Raw genomic sequence first — 22,692 nt, 5'->3', positions numbered from 1 at the left:
TACGTAATTAAAACAAATAAGCATATATCTTGAACAGTCTATGCATCTGACTGATGTCTTAAAAAAAAAAAAGAAGAAATATGCTTCTCTGCAAAGATGGAAAGGAATGCAAGTCTTATTCAGTACATTTAGTAAATATTTGCTTTTCTAAAGTCTACCGACCTTGCCAGCAGGCATGCAAGCTAAGATAGTTAGACAAGCTAGGTACTCGAACTTCACTGATAGCCTGAAATGTCTTCTTGGTAGCTAGTTATGAGGTTGGGAATCTATCTGGGCTAACTAAAGCCAATTTCATAATATTGCTAGGTGTTACAGAGAAACAACAAAAGTATATTTTTGTATTTATTTTTCAAAAGGACAAATCTGAGAGGGCATGTGCCCCTGTGCTCACTATGGAAATGGTGGCATAATCACACTATTTAACAAAATGACTATTCCAATCTGGATGTCTTATACACTATGTTTCTGATTTAAATGTTTATCAATGATTTATGAACTACATGTTAATTAATAATGAATTGTTTTTAAACTATACTGAACAAAAATACAAAACGCAACATGCGACAATGAATGATTTTACTGAGTTACAGTTCAGAAAAGGAAATCAGTCAATTTAAATAAATTCATTAGGCCCTAATCTATGGATTTCACATGACTAGACAGGGGTGCAGCCATGGGTGGGCCTGGGAGGTCATAGGCCCACCCACTGGGGAGCCAGTCCCTGGGATGGCGTGGAGTTCCTGGGCTGGCGTGGTTACACGTAGTCTGCGGTTGTGAGGCAGATTGGACGTACTGCCAAATTCTTTAAAACAACGTTGGAGGCGGCTTATGGTAGAGAAATTAACATTAAATTCTCTGGCAGCAGCTCTGGTGGACATTCCTGCAGTCAGCATGCCAATTGCACGTTCCCTCAAAACTTGAGACATCTGTGGCATTGTGTTGTGTGACAAAACTGCACATTTCAGAGTGGCCTTTTAAGGTGTCCAGCACAAGGTACACCTGTGTAATGATCACACCGTTTCATCAGCTTCTTGATATGCCACACCTGTCAGGTGGATGGATTACCTTGGCAAAAGAGAAATGCTCACTAACAGCAATGGAAACAAATGTGTGGACAACATTTGAGAGAAATCAGCTTTTGGTCGTATGGAAAATTTCTGGGATCTTTTATTTCAGCTCATAAAACATGGGACCAACACTTCACATGTTGCGTTTATATTTTTGTTCATTATACAACTCCCTTAAAGGGTACCTAAATCTGAAGTGTTACCGATTAAAGGTAAATGTTTGTATTGTTAATTTATCCCTTTTCAAAAACAGAGTGATATAAGAGTGCAGGCATTTCAACCATTCAAAGGAATCGTTGCAATTTCCCCCCTCAAAAATATATAATACACTAATACCACAGTATAACTGATTGACTTTCATTTGGCTGCATACAATATTGTGCATACATACATTTGTTAAAGTTACATGGTGTATATTACAATATATCAAATGGTAGGCTAAATGTAGATCTAGAATTTGAATTTTGGTACAAGCTCAGTTTGGAAAATCTGAAATAGATGACAGTATAAATCTAGAAGCACTAGGATCAAGAACTCATTTTTCTTGGCCTTGGCTCATGAATTAACATGCACATTTGCTGTGGACATACTCACAATCATTAACATAAAGTACACAGAAATATAAACATATAAGGTGCAAAACAATCATGTATAGAATAAGCAAAGAAAACTACATACCCCGACCTAAGCTAAGTAAAAAGATGATTGGCCAAGATAACACAAACAAAGCATTCCTCTGAATATTTGCATTGGGGCGGGAAATATTTTTGGTGCTGTGATTCCAGTTGTGAAGAAGTGATTGTTGACAAAATTTCTCTCTCAACGCCCTGTCTCATGAATTACACAGCTGCCTATCGTTAAGAGTCCATACATGAAGTAAACAGTAATGAAAGCAAAATAGTTTTTGTGACACTTCATAGCATACCTCATTGAGGTAATAAGTCTATACACCCACCCAAAACACATACCACATATGAAGAATGCATGTTATTTAAATTGGCATGTAATAATTTGAAGATTACAATCATGGTGCATATACAGTACAACAACCATGCAAACAAGCAAGTGTGCGTACCTCTTAAAATTACTACAGTAATTAATTTAAAGGTGAAATCACGGCTTAAAGCAGTCTGGCTCAGACTGGTATGCTAGGCCGTCATTGTAAATAAGAATTTGTTCTTAATTATTTCGCCTGGATAAAGGTTAAATAGATTTTTTATTTTTTTTTTATTTTTAAATATGCCTTTCAGTAATTTAATTGTTGACAATTTAAAACAATATTTTGAAACCAACCAAAGGTTCAATATAATATTAAAAATTAAGTTCAAATAACTCACTTTCAATATACAAGCAAAAGGATTCTTTGCCTATTAATGCATGGCCACTTATTAATTTTATATAGTGAATATAAAAGTATTACATTTCGAACAGTAAATGTTAATGCATGGCCACTTATTAATTTTATATAGTGAATATAAAAGTATTACATTTCGAACAGTAAAGTCAAGAACCAACATGAGAGAAATGATCCCATCAACCTTAGTTAACAGTTACTCATACATTTCATACAACACAGGTGCAAATTTAGTGGTTTCTAGGATTTTCAATGCATTTCACTCCACCTAAATGATCTGAGTTTCAGATAACTGATGAAGTATACTATCTCAAAAGTGTTTTCAAAAAGCAAAGCAAAGAAAGTTGTCATGTCAACACATTCCAGTTTACAAACCCTTCTGAAATCTAAACTTTGGCATGTATGACAACTGTAGCAGCCACAAATAATATGCAAAATGCATTTTAGCAAAACTTTCTGTCCACTACTTAATTTGGCAATGTCATTAAGTAAATGATATAATAAGATGGGGATTACTTTTTCCCCTCAAATGGTTGTTGAATTTGGCCATAAGTCATAATACATATTGCACTCATTGTGAATAAATTCAAGTGACATACATTGCATTCAGAAAGTATTCAGACCCGTACCCTTTTCCACATCTTGCTTTTTTGCAAATGTATTAAAAATTAAAACAGAAATACCTTATATACATAAGTATTCAGACCCTTTACTATGCGACTCGAAATTGAGCTCAGGTGCATCCTGTTTCCATTGACCATCCTTGAGATGTTTCTACAACTTGATTGATTTACCTGTGGTAAATTTGATTGGACATTATTTGGAAAGGCACACACACACACCTGTCTATATAAGGTCCCACAGTTGACAGTGCATGTCAGAGCAAAACCCAAACCATGAGGTCGAAGGAATTGTCTGAAGAGCTACGAGACAGGATTGTGTCGAGGCACAAGGGTACCAAAACATTTCTGCAGCATTGAAGAACACAGTAGCCTCCATCATTCTTAACTGGAAGAAGTTTTGAATCACCAAGACTCTTCCTAGAGCTGGCTGCCCGGCCAAACTGAGCAATTGGAGGAGAAGGGCCTTGGTCAGGGAGGTGACCAAGAACCCGATGGTCACTCTGACAGAGCTCCAAAGTTCCGCTGTGGAGATGGGAGAACCTTCCAAAAGGACAACCATCTCTGCAGAACTCCACCAATCAAGCCTTTATGGTAGAGTGGCCAGAGGGAAGGCACTCCGCAGTAAAAGGCACATGACAGCCCACTTGGAGATCGCCAAAAGGCACCTAGAGGACTCACACCATGAGAAACAAACAAGATTCTATAGTCTGATGAAACCAAGATTTAACTCTTTGGCCTGAATGCCAAGCGTTAAGTCTGGAGGAAACGTGGCACCATCCCTACGGTGAAGCATGTGGTGGCAGCATCATGCTGTGGGGATGTTTTTCAACAGCAGGGATTGGGAGACTAGTCAGGATCGAGAGAAATAATAACGGAGCGAAGTACAGAAAGATCCTTGACAAAAACCAGCTCCAGAGCGTTCAGGACCTCAGACTAGGGTGAAGGTTCACTTTCCAACAGGACAACGACCCTAAGCATACAGCCAAGACAACGCAGGAGTGGCTTCAGGACAAGTCTCTGAATGTCCTTGAGTGTCCCAGCCAGAGCCTGGACTTGAACCTGACCGAACATCTCTGGAGACCTGAAAATAGCTACGCAGCGACGCTCCCCATCCAACCGGATAAAGCTTGAAATGATCTGCAGAGAAGATCCCCAAATACAGTGCCAAGCTTATAGCGTCATACCTAGAATAATCAAGGCTGTAATCGCTGGCAAAGGTGCAACAAAGTACTAAGTAAAGGGTCTGAATACTTATGTAAATGTGACATTTCAGTTTCTTATATTTAATACATTTGCAAAAAAACAAAACAAAAAAAAACAGTTTTTGCTTTGTCATTATGGGGTATTGTGTGTAGATTGATGAGAAAAAACAACACTGAATACTTTTCAAATGCACTCTGTCTTGCATACATGATTTGGCAGAAGTATTAATAAACAAATACTTAAGAATAAATGCTGCAAAAAATGTAAAGTATAAACAATATATTGAAACCTTTTGGCTAATTTATGGCTATATAAGCCTCACCTTGCAAAATGAATATTATACTTTAATATTAAGCAATAAGGCCAGAGGTGTGGTGTATGGTCAATATACCACATACCCAAGGTGCCTTAATACTATTATAAACTTGTTACCAATATAATTAGAACAGTAAACAAGTAATTTTGCATCATACCCGTGGTATATTTAAGCAATAAGTCCAGAGGGGGTGTGGTATATGGCCAATATACCACGGCTAAGGTCTGTTCTTATGCACGACACAACGAGGAGTGCCTGTACACAGACCTTAACCCGTGGTATATTTTGGAGAGATACCACAAACCCCAGAGGTGCCTTATTGCTGTTATAAACTGGTTACCAACGTAATTAGAGCAGTAAAAATAAATGTTTTGTCATACCTGTGATATACGGTCTGATATACCACGGCTGTCAGCCAATCAGCATTCAGGGCTCGAACCTCCCAGTTTAATGTCTGATATACCACACCTTTCATCCAATCAGCATCCAAACTACCTGCTTCATAATGAATAATTGACCTACATTTGTTTAGGCAAAAAAAAAAAAATACATTCCCCCCGATGGAATCTTTTAAGACCTATAAAAGTCACAAAAGAAATATCAATCACCACAGCAGTATATACCTGTACAAAAACAAACACTTAAACAAACCATATAATCTCTTGTGACGATGTGTGGCATAGCACCTTGGTTATTTGTGAACTTTCACTTTATCAAGACTTTATCACCTTGCAATATGCTGTTATGGCACAATCTCATACATATGTCATTTGAACCAAACATTTACTACTTTTAAAATAAACCGTAAATGTATAGAAATCAAAGACTTGTTTGAAAGAGAAATAATTTGCATTATTACAAAAAATTTTATACTTGAGCTATTAACCTATGGCATTTCCAAATAATGGTGTTGACTGCAGATTTTAAAAGCCCCACTAAATGATAATGGCCATTTCTAACAGAGTTGATACCAGTGATCATCAGCACATGCTCTACATAAGTGCTATATGTTACACATACTTAAATTCAACACTCATACAAACTGATTATTTTCACTAAGTCAGGTTTCCTGTCTTGCCTTTTAAGACCAACTTTGCCTCCTGAGCTTGACATAAATGTGTGCTCAACAGATTCTACTAGCTCGGTTTCCATTTTCTAAAGTGATGCTGATCAGGCCATTTTAGCAGCAGGGCCATTGCACACTTGTATGGCCAATCACATTATAGCCCAGATCACCCCTCCCCCGGGATGGCTTTTGGAATAAAGTGAAGTAAAGCCATGGCTCTCATCAGTCAAATATCAGGGTAGAACTCTGTGTTCACATCCATGCTGTGCAGAACATACTTTTGTTCATTAGCCGACATTCTATTCAGCATTTCGGCTGAGAGTGAATAGCTGTTGCCAGACTTCTCCTCAAACCAGCTGTCCAATGGTCGTTTGCCATCGAAGTTTGCTATTGGCGGCCCGTTGACTGCAAGGGTCAGTAGGTCATTCATCTGGTCCAGCGTCAGCCTTGAGCGGTTGTTCTTGCGCACTTTCTGCAGGGACCCACGGCCCTTGTCACAGCAGGTGGTGGAAGTGGGCAAGACCCTGACAACTTGGAGTATGCGGTTAAGCAGAGGGAAGCGCTGCTTGTGCCTGGAGATTTGACTGACCACCTCCTTGAAGCCATTCATGCTGTAGTAGTCGGCTTTGAGGTCCCTCCACTCCACCAGCAGGCTGCCCCGAGCGTCAGTTCTGTCCCGCGACGTCTCCCGGACAGCCGAGGGGATCGCTTCAAGGTGGTCAAAAATGAGCAGGATCTCTTCCTCCCCAAAGGCTCGTAGGTCATCCCTGTTGCGTGGCCAGGTGGTGAGGTCAAGCACACGGCATGCCTTGACCACCGTGCGGCTGTGCATGTCAAGTCGCTGGGACAAGATTCCCTGGCTCTTCTGGCAGATCTTTTCGCGGATGGATTGGAACTTGGACTCGGCGACACGCAAGTTATTCAGGTCTACGCCATTGAAGCTTTCGCGGAAGTTCTCCTCAAACTCCTGCAGATACTCCCCAGGGCAGTCCACCAGCTGACCGATCTCATGGATGGCCTCTTCGATCTTGGTGTCTACCTGAGACACCAGCAGGTAGTCCCCCTGAAAGATGAAGGCCAGACGCGAAAGAACAGCGATGACATCCAGGAGAAAGTATATTAGCTTGACAGACTGGTAATCCATGAGGAATTGAAGCAGGGTCAAGGCGATGGCAGCTGCATCGGCCCTCTGCGTTTGGCCGCTGATGTCCTTGAGGTGCGCCACCACCTCCAGGTAATCTTTGATAAGTGCATTCAGGACGTTTGGCTCTCCTATAATCCAGCTGACGGCTCGTATATCTCCCAGGAACTCGGTCTCCTCAGACAGCGTGGGGGCGGTAGACCTGAGCTCGGCCATCATGCGAGGGGAGTACCGGTAGAAGCTCAGCAGCTGCTTCAGGTTGTTTTCAAGGTCCTCCAGGCAGGACAGCTCCTTCCCACTGATGGCATCCAGTACCTCCAGGTGAGGACGATGGATCATGACCGGCAAGCAGAGGATCCAGGGGAGCTTCTTCCGTACCGCAATGTACAGATTTGCTCTCAAACTGGAGGAGATGTTGGAGCCATCGACCCCCAGACCGGCCACCAGCATGTCCTGAAGCTTCAGACCAAGCACAGCAAAGGCCCGATCAATGGCCTGGAGGTAGCCATCCACACTGCCAACACTTAGCCTCTGTAGGGAGAGGAACTCTGTGGCAGGGGGTCCTTCGCTGGTGGTGAACTGCACATAGACGGCAACGGTGTCTGACAGCAAGTCATCGTTTTGCCCATCCATGATGACACTGAGGAAGGGCGACAGGCGTATCCTCTCCGCCAGGTCTTCCTTAAGCGCCCTGGCGATATGGTGGATGAGGATCTGGCAGTCACCTTCGTTCATGTACTGGTCCACCACCTTGAGCTCGCACTTCTTGAGCAACTCAGCCAGCGCTCGCAGGTCTGAGAAGGGTCGGCCCTCCAGTGCCAGGTGGTAAGCAGCATTGAACAGCAGCATCATGTTACGACACATCTCCTCTGTCTTCTCCGGGTGCATCCGAAGCTTGTATAGCTGCAGGCACTTTTTGTGCAGGTTGCTTTGGCTGTGCAGCTTGATAGTGTGGATCTTGAACTGCTTGGAGCCGATGATGAAGGCGGAGGTGCGTGAGGACTGGACGGTATACTGGCGGCAGACATGACACCACATCTCGTTGAGTGTTGGTGAGTAACGCAGGAACCAGAACTTCTTGAGCCATTCCTGCTTGAAGCGGCGTATACGTCGGCCAGGCCCAGCCAACAGCTTGGAGGAGTCTTCAGCAGCCACCATGAGGTCAGCAGTGATGGACTCATCTGCAGAGTCCACATCCTGATCATCCTCATCCAGCACCACGGGAATAGGGGTCATGGCCTCAGCTGCTGAAATGAATAGGACATTATAACATTAATATCATAAAAGACAACCTCAGCAATGCTATCTATACTGTATCTGAGTAGACCAATGTCTTTTCATTCAACACCTAAGGGAAAGAATTAAGCTTTTCATCCTATTAAGGGAATTTGATCAAATTAATATTACACCAAATCCACAGTATATCAAAACATTTCCAAAATGTGTCTAGAAATGAATAATTTGTTTTAAAACTATAAAATACCAATGACGCATGGTAATGCTAACCACGGAAATGAACACATCAGTTTTTAATTCATTTAATGTGATTTTAATTTGAGACAAAGTAAAAAGACAAAACGTGCAAACAGATTTTTATTTGAAATCCAATGGAATATACAAAAAATAAACATTCAGCCACTGCAAAATCAAAAGCAGGAAATCACTGACATATTTCACACACTTAGTTTCTCATAAACCCTGTTGTGTGGTAATTCAATGTTAATTGAACTATTTTGGGGTTTTAAATCCAGTTTTAGTCTAACCAAAATAATAAAACATGCTTTTCTACTGATAATGATGAAGATTGTGATATGGGGAACTCAAATCTTAATTGAAGGTGAATATTAAAATGTGAAGAAAATGTCACATCTGAAATTCTGTGCTACGAAGCAGAGGAATAATCTCACCAAATAACCCTCGCCACACTGCTCGGTTTCTCTCTGTGACCTACCTTGGAGCTCATCTATTGGTGCCAGCTCAGGGTGGGGTGGTACCTCCACCTGGTTTCCTCCCCTCAGACGAATCACCTCTGCCTCCAGCTCCCGAATCCTCCTCTTCAGCTTCACACAGTTGGGGCAGAACGAGGTAGAAGGCTCCTCATGAATCTGACCAGGGTCATCTTCGGAATCCTCCATCTTCAGACACCGAACATTAAAGCCCCCCTCTAGGTGCTCTGATAGGTGGAGACCCAGACCAGTCACTTTGCATTCCTCCTGGGCCAGATAGGACTCCCCTCTCTGGGAGGTAAGCGTGACGCGCTGAGCTCTGGTCCGCCTCATGGAGAAGGTGCTGTTCAGGGGGTTTTCCTGGCTCTTGGAGGCCTCCAGAGAGGCTTCCAGGACATCTTTAAAGATGAGGTCGATCTTTTTCTTCTTGGCCTGTGGTTGGCCATCCCCCTCCTCGCTGGTGTGCTTGCTGAGGCTGCACCTGCCATGCAGAGCCGACCTGAGCACAGGTCCTTTGGTCTCCTCCCGGGCTTCGGATTTCCCAACAGTCAACAGGCCTGGAACACAACAGTGCAGAGTTAGCTGTGTAGAAGTACACCGGTGTATAATATTGCCAACTACTAGTACTATGACAATGGATGTGATAACATACAAAATACCAAGCAGAATGAAAAGAAAAGTAACCTCAGATAAAGACAATGACTAATTCTCTATCCTATAAATAAACGTAACAGCATAAGAAAACGAGAACCTACTTTGCTTACCTGCAGAACCTATGCAGGTAAACGATCCGGAACGTTTTTCCTCTTGGAGAGTATTGTTGCTGGTTAAAAATGGCAACGGTTTAAACAACAGAATGGAAGTTTCAGCCCTATAGAGATTGTTTTGAAATGCCGAAGGTCAAAGGAGATATGAATAAAATGTCAACTGAAATGATCCCGATGACGTCGCTTTTCATTTCATCAGACATACACGACATGATTTTGCCACATTTTTGCCATCCCAGGCAAATTTTCATAATCAGATTAAAATAACTAAGACCATAGGCTTGGATCTGGATGTAGGACGTAGCTACTCATATAGCATAAGTGGGTCAACGGTGCACCAACTGGCTAGAGTAGACCTAATCCCCAATGCCAGATTATCAGAGACCTGTTTTGTCAAATAGCAGACGCTTTCCCAATGGAGATAGTGTTGACTCATTGGTGATTTTTTTGTTGTTGCTCTAATCCATTCTTTTTAAAATACAGGTTGTTGGAGTACAGAAGGAAAACAGTGGTGATTGTTCACATAGTCATGAATGTAGGGCACACCTCCTCAATTTGAGCTCTGGATGTAAAAGTCTAGCATGCTGACCAAACCGGCCACATAGCATGCGCGAGCGTTGCAAAATAAAAGAACACATACATGTTATTCAATAATTTCATCCAAACTGCTGGCGCGAGTCAACAGGTGTCTGCGTAGCCAGGCACTAAACTAGAACTTGGTTCTATTTTAGACGCTTGATGCGTTGCAAGTCCTGTCTCTCCCATCTATTCTTTGGTTGTCTACGAGCATATAGGTCTTTCTATAAACTCGGGTACCAGTGCGCATTTCTTGTAGTGGACAACTGTTTGGAGCTGTTACAAAGTCATGTTTAAACCCTTTCTCGTGCTTAGAGCCTTCACAGATTTGGTAGAAATCATGTGACATAAAACACTACCTTTCTTTCCTTACATTTATGATATTGCCGTTTGTCATTATATAATATGCTAAGCATTTGACAATTGAATTACACATTGAACTTGATCCTGTAAAAGGTCCTGGATATTGCTGTCGATCTCTTTTGTATGGCGATCTCAGAAGTGCATGTTACGGTGTGAAAACAGTTTTCGTGGGCACACATATCCAAAATAATGTATGGATTGCAAAATCAAATGCTTCTAAACAGAAAGAGTAACTTTAACAAGATGAATCAAACCAAAATGTATACGGTCATTAATGGGGTTCTTCAATAATTAAGCATAATAGTTGTTGAGTGTGCATTTGATGTTGTGTGGTGAGTTGTTTAGTTTTGTGGGGAAATTATCGCGCAACAGCCGATTCAGGGAAGGATTTTCTGAATGCCAGGCAAGTGAAAGAACTGGTGTGAAACTGCACGCCATTTAATAGCCAAAGTACAAATATTATTTCATTTCTGATTATGATTTATTGTGTAATGACTTAATGAACTGTGGTTGCTGTAAATGGTTAGCTGACTGATACACTACATGACCAAAAGTATGTGGACACCTGCTCAGCACACATTCCAAAATCATGGCCATTAATATGGAGTTGCCCCCCCTTTGCTACTATAACAGCCTCCACTCTTCTGGGAAGGCTTTCCACTAGATGTTGGAACATTGCTGTGGGGACTTGCTTTGATTCAGCCACAAGAGCATTAGTGAGGTCAGGCAGTGATGTTGGGCGATTAGGCCTGGATCGCTGTCGGCGTTCCAATTCATCCCAAAGGTGTTTGATGGGGTTGAGGTCAGGGCTCTGTGCAGGCAAGTCAAGTTCATCCACACCGCCCTCGACAAACCATTTCTGTATGGGCCTCGCTTTGTGCACGGGGGCATTGTCATGCTGAAACAGGAAACTGTTGCCACAAAGTTGGAAGCACAGAATAGTCTAGTGTCATTGTATGCTATAGCTAAAAGATTTCCCTTCACTAGAACTAAGGGGCCGAGCCCAAACTATGAAAAACAGCCCCAAACAATTATTCCTCCTCCACCGAACTTTACAGTTGGCACTATGCATTCGGGCAGGTAGCCTTCTCCTGGCATCCGCCAAACCCAGATTGTCCGTCGGCCAGATGGTGAAGCGTGATTTGTTACTCCAGAGAACGCATTTCTACTGCTCCAGAGTCTAATGGCGGCAAGCTTTACACCACTCCAGCTGACGCTTGGCATTCACGCGGTGATCTAAGGCTTGTGTTCGGCTGCTTGGTCATGGAAACCCATTTTATGAAGCTCCCGACAAACAGTTCTTGTGCAGACATTGCTTCCAGAGGCAGTTTGGAACTCGGTAGTGAGTGTTGCAAAAGAGGACAGATGCTTTTTACGAGCTTCAGCACTCGGCGGTCCCGTTCTGTGAGCTTCTGTGGCCTACCACTTCGCAGCTGAGCCGTTGTGGCGCCTAGATGTTTCCACTTCACAGTAACAGCACTGAAGAAATTTGGCTTGGCATCTAAAACCCTCAAAATCTTTTACAGATGCATAATTGAAAAAAATCCTGTCGGGCTGTATCATCGCCTGGTTTGGAAACTGCACCGCCTGCAACCGCAGGGCTCTCTAGAGGTGCGGTCTGCCCAATGCATCACTGGGGGCTACCTGCCCTCCAGAACTACAGCACCCGATGTCACAGGAAGGCCAAAAAAACATCAAGGACAACAACCACCCGAGCCACTGCCTGTTCACCCAGGCCATCTTCCAGAAGTCGAGGTCAGTACAGGTGCATCAAAGATGGGACCGAAAGACTGAAAAACAACTTCTATCTCAAGGACATCAGACTGTTATATAGCCATCACTAGCACATTAGAGGCTGCTGCCTATATACATGTACTTTAAATCACTGGCCACTTTAATAAATGGAATACTAGTCACTTTAATAATGTTTACATATTTTGCATTACTCATCTCATATAAAGTTGAAGTTGGAAGTTAACATACACCTTAGCCAAATACATTTAAACTCAGTTTTTCACAATTCCTGACATTTAATCAGAGTAAAAATTCCCTGTTTTAGGACAGTTAGGATCACCACTTTATTTTAAGAATGTGAAATGTCAAACTAATAGTAGAGAGAAGGATTTATTTCAGCTTTTATTTATTTCATCACATTTCCAGTGGGTCAGAAGTTTATATGCCACCAAATACTAATAGAGTGTATTGCCTTTAAATTGTTTTAACTTGGGTCAAACTTGTCGGGTAGCCTTCCACAAGCTTCCCACAATAAGTTGGGTGAATTTTGGCCCATTCCTCCTGACAGAGCTGGTGTAACTGAGTCAGGTTTGTAGGCATCCTTGCTCGCACACGCCTTTTCAGTTCTGCCCACAAATGTTCTATAGGGTTGAGGTCAAGGCTTTGTGATGGCCACTCCAATACCTTGACTTTGTTGTCCTTAAGCCATTTTGTCACAACTTTGGAAGTATGCATTGTCCATTTGCGACCAAGTTTTAACTTCCTGACTGATGTCTTGACATGTTGCTTCAATATATCCACATAATTGTCCTCCTCATGATGCCATCTATTTTGTTTAGTACAGTCCCTCTTGTAGCAAAGCACACAGTTGGGATGGTGTTCTTCGGGCTTGAAAGCCTCCCCCTTTTTCCTCCAAACATAACAACGGTCATTATGGCCAAACAGTTCTATTTTTGTTTCATCAGACCAGAGGACATTTCTCCAAAAAGTACGATCTTTGACCCTACGTGCAGTTGCAAACCGTAGTCTGGCTTTTTTTATGGCGGTTTTGGAGCAGTTGCTTCTTCCTTGCTGAGCGGACGTTCTGATTATGTCAAAATCCATGTGTGTATAGCAATGGAATGAAGCATCCAACCAATGCAGTAGATCCACTGGAGGGTTGTGGGGTCCTGCCAGAAGCAACCCCCTACCCCTAGACACTTGTGGAGATCTGAGGATTGGACAGGTGTAAGGTTTATCTCTCACCATGTTACCACCCATCAATCCCTCTCAGATCTCCACAAATGTCTAGACTATGGCCAGTAGGGGCCTACCACTTCTAGACAGGGTATGGGTATTATGGCAGCGCAGTCAGTGAGCCTGGCACTGTCTAAAATGTTGAAGGGACAGTGCAGTTAAAAAACTTGATGTAGCTTTTTAAAAATTGTAATAATATTTCCACACACGCGCTATGCGATAGGGCCAGGATGATATCAGTATCACAATATTTTTTTCCATGGCAAAAATGAAAACACGAAGCAGACTAAACACTTTGGTCCTTTAAAAACCTGCTGTATGTAAAATAGTGTGTTATAGCTTGGAAAATAAATGTGTGACTGAATGACAACATGTTTCCAACATTAAGGCTGTTTTCCTAAAGAAGTTAAATGCACTAAGTGTTTTGTTTTGTTGCCATGATGCTAACGAGTATCGCGAAACTGGTATTGTCCTGGCCCTACTATGAGGTCGAAATAACCCTCCGATTGTAAAAAATTATGATAATGCACTTTTTGTGTAAGCGCTGTTTGAAAAAAATGCCAGAAATGTCACCCTGTTCAGGTGGGATGGAACTTTTGGCCCACATCATGACATCACAATGTGAACTGATTATGACCAATGACTGTTCATCTGGGTAAGGGCGTAGGCTCTAGACAATCCTATCAGCCAATCATGGCTGTGTATGTAAATATATTCACATTTGTTTCCTAACGCCTATATGATCAGACTGCGCATTTCAAGAGCAGGAGGTGGCTCACGAAAATAAATGATTAAAAAAAATATTTAAGTTATTTTCAGTGCCTACCTAGAAATATATTCCTGTAACTACACGTGAAGCTGCAAGAAAATCATATTTAAAATGTACATCTAAATCATTTTGAAACGTTTACCCTGATATCACACATTGGCCCCTTCGTTAAAAGAAAGACCATAATACACACGTTGGTGATTGAAAGTTGGTGGCGGTAATGCACCTTGGTTGCCAACCACAATACAAAATCCACAGAAGAAGCAAGATGAAAGAGATTAATCAAAGAAAAAAAAGGGGAAACCTAGTGAGTTATCCGTAGATTAACTGTCAGAGTATGACTCAAAATGGGTCAAAATTCAACAAAAAATATATATATATTTTTTAAAAGGACCATTTGAATTTCAGGTAAAATAACAGCCGATCTTCATCTCCCAGGACAAATGAGCAAGCAACAGCAAGCTAGCTACATTTCCATGAATGTTTCATGCGTATTTTGACCTGTCCCCAAATGTACAGTTGGTTCAGGTATTTCAACCTGCGTGTCATGAAAGAGTCTGGTGGGGATAGACAAAGTCAACATGCATACGATGGCAGATGCACGTGTGGAGCCGGTTTGGTCGGCATGAAGGAGTCAATCACACCATCACGTGGTGAAGTTATTTCATCCCAGGATGCTCAAGGAGTATGGATAATAACTGTCCTTCATTTGAGCTTTGAATTAAATTGAGAGTTTATTCAAGGAAATTTGTGACAAACATTTCATGTTTTGTAGTTTAAGAAAAACTTATTCAATGGCTCGATGAACTGAGCATCGGATAAAACCATTGTGCTGACCGAGACAGGTTTTGCGTCCATCCAAGATTCAAAAAGAAATATAAAAAAGTACAAAAATATTGTGCAGTGTTGTTTGAATTTGAAATCTACCTCGATCCACACTGGCCGTCATAATCGCCCCAAAAGTAGTCAATGGAACACGAATAACATTAGTTTTACTACTGATGGATATTTCTTTCACAAAGTCAGTCATTTTGAGCAGCAATATGAGAAGCAAATTGAAATAAATTTCAGGGGGACGTCTCACCTGTGTCCAGGTTGTGGCCAATACTGTCCTGCGAGACACTGTGTAGCCGCCTCATGTAGTCATCGCTGTACCACACGCGGAGCTTCTCTCCTGCTGACAACTGCCGACACACACGGAAATATATATGTTCTCCATGCTGGAAGGCAGTCATGTTCCTCTCATTCTCATCCGACGAATTACGTATATACCTGGTGGCAACAAAACCCCAGAAATATAATTTAGTTGCATAAGGCATTGATTCAACAAAGGTTGCAGCATACAACATGTTTTAAGCAATGTACATACAGTCAAGCAGTTCAATTATACCGGACTTTTACAATCCTCAAATACGCTGTCCTCTCACATTCCTTGAATACTCATCACTGATGTCAAAGTATCACAGCTGATTAAGTTCCTCTGTTTCCGTTCAACTCTAATCTCAAAAACTGAGAGGTTTATGTATGATCAACATGTAAATCATACCTCATCCAGTTGGCTTTAGTTTCATCACTGCCATCAATGGATTTGTATGTGTTGTTCTCATCAACGATCTAAGAGAGTAAGGATGAAATGGTGTGGTTGATGCTTTAGAATAGATGAGAGCTCAAGGATGAGATACATTCTCTGGAGAAAGATAAGATCCCTGGCATGTTTAAGCATTTATCACACTGAAAGATGTGGCTACAAAATGTCTAACATGCAAAGTTGGGTTAGGACCACTGGTAACATTTTTATAATAACTTTCATGAATAAACATTAATGAAATGAATAAGCTATTATAAACGCTTAAAAACATTGACAAATAATTAAATACATATTTATTAATAGTTAATTAAAATGCTTATTTTGTGAAAGTTACTGGATGACTTCCAGGAAAAGTCCCTGCACCACATGGAGTGGGGATGTTGCTCGACTCACCATCCAAGAGAAAAACCCTGAGGAATAGTCCTTAGATACCAACTCCCCCTGATACGGGCCAAAGAGCGCCCCCTTGGGGATGCCCGCATCTATGCAGCACACATCCACCTCCTCTTCCTCCCGGACGAGCTCTATTCCCGAGGGCACTGTGAGGGAAGCCCGGTTGGGCACCCCCAGTGCCACTGGTGTGTCTGGCACAAAGACCGGAGGACCATGGTTTGGGCATTCCTCCAAGAAATACTCTTTGCACTCCTCACAGACTGAAAAAAAGTGGGCATTGGGTAAATCCATTTGAATCCAATCACTTTTTGACAGCATTCCTTTTATTTGAAAGACCACATAGAATCAAAACTGGGAACGAAAAGGCTCTACCCTGTTCCGGAACAGAACCGTTATTGTAAAAACATGGGATGCGTTTAATAACGCTCTTTTACATTCCGGTTTCCCAGTCCCACAAAAAAAAACACAAAGCGCCTATGCAAAACCCCCCTCTGTCAATCAGAAACTTTTTCCAGTGTTTAACTGCCAGCTGAAAATCTTTGTCAGTGTGTGTGTGCAGGCCACCTGCCCCTCCCACACCAAAGCATACCTGTAGCCTACTGACGTTACAAGCGTAATTCAGAAGATAGGGAGATATTTTTTTAATTAGAGAAGAATGGACTCACTTGTTTAATGCTAGTTAGGGATACTATAGTGATCACATTTCACATTGGATTTATTAACTACAAAAAAGGTAAGACGTGTATTTAAATCTGGTGCTGCTCCGTACAGGCAAGCTTGTTAGCTAGTTTCTTTGGCCCAAAGTTCAGCCAACTCTGAAGTTCAAAGACATTCATAGTTCCATAGAAGCTGCTCCTCCGTAGGTATAATTCTGTGGACCTAATTCAGATAATGCATCACAAGATGTCCAGCGTAAGGATATTGCCATTTTTCCTCCAGACGTGATTCAGGCCAAAGAGTTCAATCTTGGTTTCATCAGACCAGAGAATCTTGTTTCTCATGGTCTGAGAGTGTTTAGGTGCCTTTTGGCAAACTCCAAGTGGGCTGCCATGTGCCATCTTCTGAGGAGTGCCTTCCCTCTGGCCACTCTACCATAAAGGCCTGATTGGTGGAGTGCTGCAGAGATGGTTGTCCTTCTGGAAGGATCTCCCATCTCCACACAAGAACTCTGGAGCTCTGTCAGAGTGACCATCGGGTTCTTGGTCACCTCCCTGACCAAGGCCCTTCTCCTCCAATTGCTCAGTTAGGCCGGGCGGCCAGCTCTAGGAAGTCTTGGTGGTTCCAAACTTTTTCCATTTAACAATGATGGAGGCCACTGTGTGTGTGTGCCTTTCCAAATAATGTCCAATCAATTGAATTTACCACAGGTGGACTCCAGTCAAGTTATAGAAACAGCTCAAGGATGATCAATGGAAACAGGATACACCTGAGCCCAATTTCGAGTCTCATAGCAAAGGGTCTGAATACTTATGTAAATAAGTATATATTTATTATTAATACATTTGCAAAAATTTCTAAAAACCTGTTTTCTCTTTGTCATTATGGGGTATTGTGTGTAGATTGATGAGGAAAAATGTTCACTTAATCCATTTTAGAATAAGGCTGTAATGTAACAAAATGTGGAAAAAGTCAAGGGGTATGAACACTTTCCATATATATACACATATAAACACTACCGTTCAAAACTTAGAAATGTCCTTGTTTTTTAAAGAAAAGCAAAGGTTTTGTCCATTAAATTTGGGGTCGTTTAGACATTTTTTTTTTACCATTAAAATAACATCAAATTGATCAGAAATACAGTGGACATTGTTAACGTTGTAATTGATTATTGTAGCTGGAAACGGCAGATTTTTTATGGAATATCTACATAGGTGTACAGAGGCCCATTATCAGCAACCATTACTCCGGCATTCCAATGGCACGTTGTGTTAGCTAATACAAGTTTATCATTTTAAAAGGCTAATTGATCATTAGAAAACCATTTTGCAATTATGTTATCACAGCTGAAAACTGTGTGCTGATTAAAGAAGCAATAAAACTGGCCTTCTTTAGACTATTTGAGTATCTGGAGCATCAGCATTTTGGGGTTCAAATGGTCAAAATGGGCAGAAACAGATAACCCTTCTGAAACTCGTCAGTCTATTCTTGTTCTAAGAAATGAAGGCTATTCCATGTGAGAATTTGCCAAGAAACTGAAGCTCTCATACAACGCTGTGTACTACTCCCTTCACAGAACAGTGCAAACTGTCTCTTACCAGAATAGAAAGAGGAATGGGAGGCCCCAGTGTACAACTGAGCAAGAGGACAAGTAAATTAGAGTGTCTAGTTCGAGAAACCGACTCCTCACAAGTCCTCAACTGGCAGCTTCATTAAATAGTACCCGCAAAACACCAGTCTCAACGTCAACAGTGAAGAGGCAACTCTGGGATGCTGGCCTTCTAGGCAGAGTTGCAAAGAAAAAGCCATATCTCAGACTGGCCATTAAAAATAAAATATTAAGATGGGCAAAAGAACACAGACACTGGACAGGGTATTTCTGCCTAGAAGGCCAGTATCCCGAAGTCACCTCTTCACTGTTGACGCCGAGACTGGTATTTTGCGGGTACTATTTCATGACGCTGCCAGAAAATTGGGCATTGATCCTGAGTGTGAGGAGATTCCTTTTAATTTTGGTGTTACTTTTTATCTCCTGCACTTTTGGGTGTGCGACAGATTCTCTCAAAATTTGAGCATTTGAAAGTTGACATTTCGATTGTAAATTTTTAAATATATCAATCGTTTATCTTTTCCAGTGATGAAGACATGGATGTCTCATGATATGGTGGGGTATGCAAAATGGGTCAACTTTGAGCGTCTTTATCTCAAAGGTTTTGGCATTCAGGTCCAAAAAGTCACTTTCTGTGAATTTCTGCAATGGGCAAAATATGTATGGAAGGTTTCATTCAAATCAAAAGGGGTGCTGTCAAAAAGTGATTGAATTCAAATGGCTTTATCGCATTACAATTATTACCCTATGGATCCGTTTTTGATGGGAGTATACATCAATATTCAACGTGAGAATTGTTGGAAAAATATGACGACACTTACACCAGAAGTCTACTTTTTGGTGGCTCTCACTGGCACCGTGCTCGTGATCAACCTTGAGTTTCTTGCTTGGTTCTTCGGACTCACACTCGTCTTTGATTAGGCTGTGGTAAGTCACATACAGAACATGATTATTCATGATACACTACAAGGGTTTGAAAAGCTTCTCTTCAACATTGCATGCAAAGAACAATGCAACACTGCATAACTGTATACTAGTCAACTTGGTTGCTGCCTAATCCCAAAACCTTTATGAGCAACATGACAAGAAATGGCTGCCAATGTCTGCATGTCAATGGTGCATATTGGGTCATGATTGAAATGTGTCCCAATATCTTTTCCAACTGTCCCGTTATCAGGTTTTAATGACCATTCTAGAATGCCCTTCTAGCCAATCAGAAATTAGTACTCAACAATGCTGTGGTATAAAGGCAGTATAATGTAGTTACTCCGTTGATGCAGATGTGAATGTACACTGAAAAAAAATAAACAACATGTAAAGTGCTGGTCCCATGTTTCATGAGCTGAAATAAAAGATCCCAGAAATTTTCCAAATGCACAAAAAATGTATTTCTCTCAAATTGTGCACAGGTTCGTTTACATCATTGTTAGTGAGCGTTTCTCCTTTACCAAGATAATCCATCCACCTGACAGGTGTTGCATATCAAAAAGCTGATTAAACAGCATGATCATTACGCTTTGTGCTGCGGACAATAAAAGGCCACTCTAAAATGTGCAGTTGTGTCACACAACACATTGCCCTCAAGTTGAGGGAGTGTGCAATTGGCGTGCTGACTGCAGTAATGTCCATCAGAGCGGTTGCCAGAGAATGTATTGTTAATTTCTCTTCCATAAGCCACCTCCCAACATCATTTTAAAGAATTTGACGTCCAACCAGCCTTACAAACGCAGACCACATGTATGGCGTCATGTGGGCGAGCGGATTGCTGATGTCAACGTTGTGAACAGAGTGCCCCATTGTGGCAGTGGTGTTATGGTATGGGCAGGCATAAGCTACGGACAACGAACCCAATTGGATTTTATCGATGGCAATTTGAATGCACAAAAATACCATGACAAGATCCTGAGGCCCATTTCTTTTTTTTTACGTGATCAACAGATGCATATCCCAGATGCATTTCCCAGTCATGTGAAATGCATAGATTAAGGTATAATGCATTTATTTACATTGACTGATTTCCTTATACTGTATGAACTGTAATTCAGTCAAATAAATGAAATTGTTGCATTTATATTTTTGTTCAGTATATATAAAATCAGTCAGGACAGCTTGTTTGTCTGTGAGGAGCATCACCCTACCTGGTGCTGCTGTTGGGCCCGGCTTCTGAGGATGGCTCGGTTTGATAGGCAGACGATGCTGCCATTGTGGAGGGAAGTGGGCCCACTGAGTGCAAATTCAGTCCCACATAATTCATCTGCAAATAACACAAGGAAAAACAGTGACCTACATACAACCTCATACACGTATACTGCCAGAGCTTACCAGCTTAGTCCAAAAAAGCAGAAATGATTTACCTCCACTTCCTTCAGCCATTCTTATGGGCAAAATTAATAGGGTTTTGGAATAAACTCAGAAAATAAGGTGTTAACACAGGTTTAAGAGATCTTACCAGTTTTGATCGGAGATAATATCAGTCAGTTCCCGAGTGGCGGTCAATCTGTCAATATCACTCGGGCTCCCGAGTGGTGCCGAGGTCTAAGGCACTGCATCTCTGTTCAAGAGGCGTCAGTCCCTGGTTCAAATCCAGGCTGTATCACAACCGGTCGTGATTGGGAGTCCCATAGGGCGGCGCACAATTGACCCAGCGTCGTCTGGGGTAAGCCGTTATTGTAAATAAGAATTTGCTTAACTGACTTGCTTAGTTAAATAAGGTAACATGACCTTTATGAAGCTGTGGTTGTTTTACATAAATGCTTCAAAATCTACAAAAAGTGACGTTAGCTGACGAAGATGATCTCATAGAACATGCCTCACATAGCAAATTAGCAATAACAAACATAAAAATGTGTTGACCAAATTAGATACTCATTACCTCCATACAAAAATCCCCCACTTGGTGGTGTCATTTTCGTGGACCGATGTTTTATTATTTAACTAGGTAAGTCAGTTAAGAACAAATTCTTATTTACAATGACGGCCTGGGAACAGTGGGTTAACTGCCTACATCTCTGATTTAAGACTTCAGAGCGTTTAAGACACTATGAACTCGGGGGAAAAATGAGGTCCGACAAGGTAAAATCGTTTTGAATGGTCCTTCAACTAAGGCCTCTTTCCAGAATTCCGACTTTCCGACCATGGGAACTCGAAAATTTCCGAGTTCCCAGTTAGTTGTTTTGAACGCGACATATACCCTCTCGCTTCACCTCTTCCGCTCTGACTCAATGCAATAGGGGAAACTGCAATTTAACATTGCAATTTAACAAATATATATATTTTTAAATTAGTAAACAGGTTTTCATAATGCATTCAAATGCAAAAATCATTACAGACCAAGCAAATATGGTTACATTGTAAACATCTCATAACGCAAAGTTTGTATTCTGTGAACAACGCAACCGGGGAAATCTGGACATCAAACGTTCGAAGTGTCCGCAAGAAATCCAAGTCCGACCCACACCGCTGTTGATTATGCACCTTCCGGCACAAATCCCCACAAAATAAATTCGGCAGCGAAATCTAATTGGTCGGAAAGACTGCCGCTCTCAGTAGGCTAGAGTTTAGTGAGTAGAGACACGGATCCTAAACGGGCAACAATGATACTAAAAATAAAAAAACTTACACCTATCGCCAAAGTTTGCTGTTCCTACACAAATACAAGGAAAAGCACAGCAACATGTATGCTATGTGACATACTCCAGCTGTGTCTTGCACTGCGCTATTCCCAGATATTTCCTTGGTTCGTCTGCAGGCAGTTGGCAATTTGCCTAACGCTTTCGGAAGCCATTTTTCATTGGCCACATTGGCTAGTAAGACACTCACCTTAACACGAAACTGCAGTGCTTCGGACGGTCCGCGATGAACACGTTATCCCCCGACCCCAACTCAAGCCTCTGTAATCCTCGCCGTTGACGGACCGCCACTCTTTGATTTCACTAGTCCAGGGCAATGTAGTGTTTATTAGAAATAATTGTTACGAGTCAACCGCTTCTCTCGGCTTTGACCACCATCTTTTTATTACAGGAAATGACATAGAAAACGGAAGAAACCTACTTGAATTCAGTGATGAAAGGCGCAGCACAAAAATATTTATCTCTGGTGAAAAATTACTCACCTTTTGTGTAACGCGCATTGCTGGAGCTGTTGTCTGGGCGTGAGAGAAACAACCTTCAGACGGAATGCTTAGCAACTATACTGTAGAATTGTTCCACGCTAAAAGTTTTTTTTTTTTTACAAGGTACATGAAGAAACTGAACTCAATTATTATGTCCTCAAATAGACTGATTT

The 22,692-nt window shown here is 41.6% G+C and overlaps 1 protein-coding gene across 4 annotated transcripts; it reads right to left on the bottom strand.

Annotated features, from left to right (window-relative positions):
* Positions 1–4,131: 4,131 nt before the first annotated feature.
* Positions 4,132–22,414, bottom strand: prdm11 (PR domain containing 11). Of its 4 annotated transcripts, none has more exons than XM_064930511.1 (8): positions 22,228–22,414; positions 20,547–20,662; positions 19,230–19,330; positions 16,143–16,402; positions 15,708–15,775; positions 15,246–15,433; positions 8,722–9,273; positions 4,132–8,017 (listed from the first exon to the last, which is right to left on the bottom strand). In XM_064930511.1, the coding sequence occupies exons 2-8, from the start codon at positions 20,660–20,662 to the stop codon at positions 5,856–5,858; spliced, it is 3,447 nt and encodes a 1,148-aa protein (XP_064786583.1). In that variant the 5' UTR covers positions 22,228–22,414; the 3' UTR covers positions 4,132–5,855. The 4 variants fall into 4 exon arrangements, with proteins under 4 accessions (XP_064786583.1, XP_064786584.1, XP_064786585.1 ...); XM_064930512.1 differs by having other exon boundaries at positions 4,132–8,014; XM_064930513.1 differs by lacking the exon at positions 8,722–9,273.
* Between the last annotated feature and the right edge of the window lie 278 nt (positions 22,415–22,692).

Source organism: Oncorhynchus masou, chromosome 22, assembly GCF_036934945.1.
Source record: "Oncorhynchus masou masou isolate Uvic2021 chromosome 22, UVic_Omas_1.1, whole genome shotgun sequence".
NCBI lineage: Eukaryota > Metazoa > Chordata > Actinopteri > Salmoniformes > Salmonidae > Oncorhynchus > Oncorhynchus masou.
This window is presented reverse-complemented; position numbering and strand designations above follow the sequence as displayed.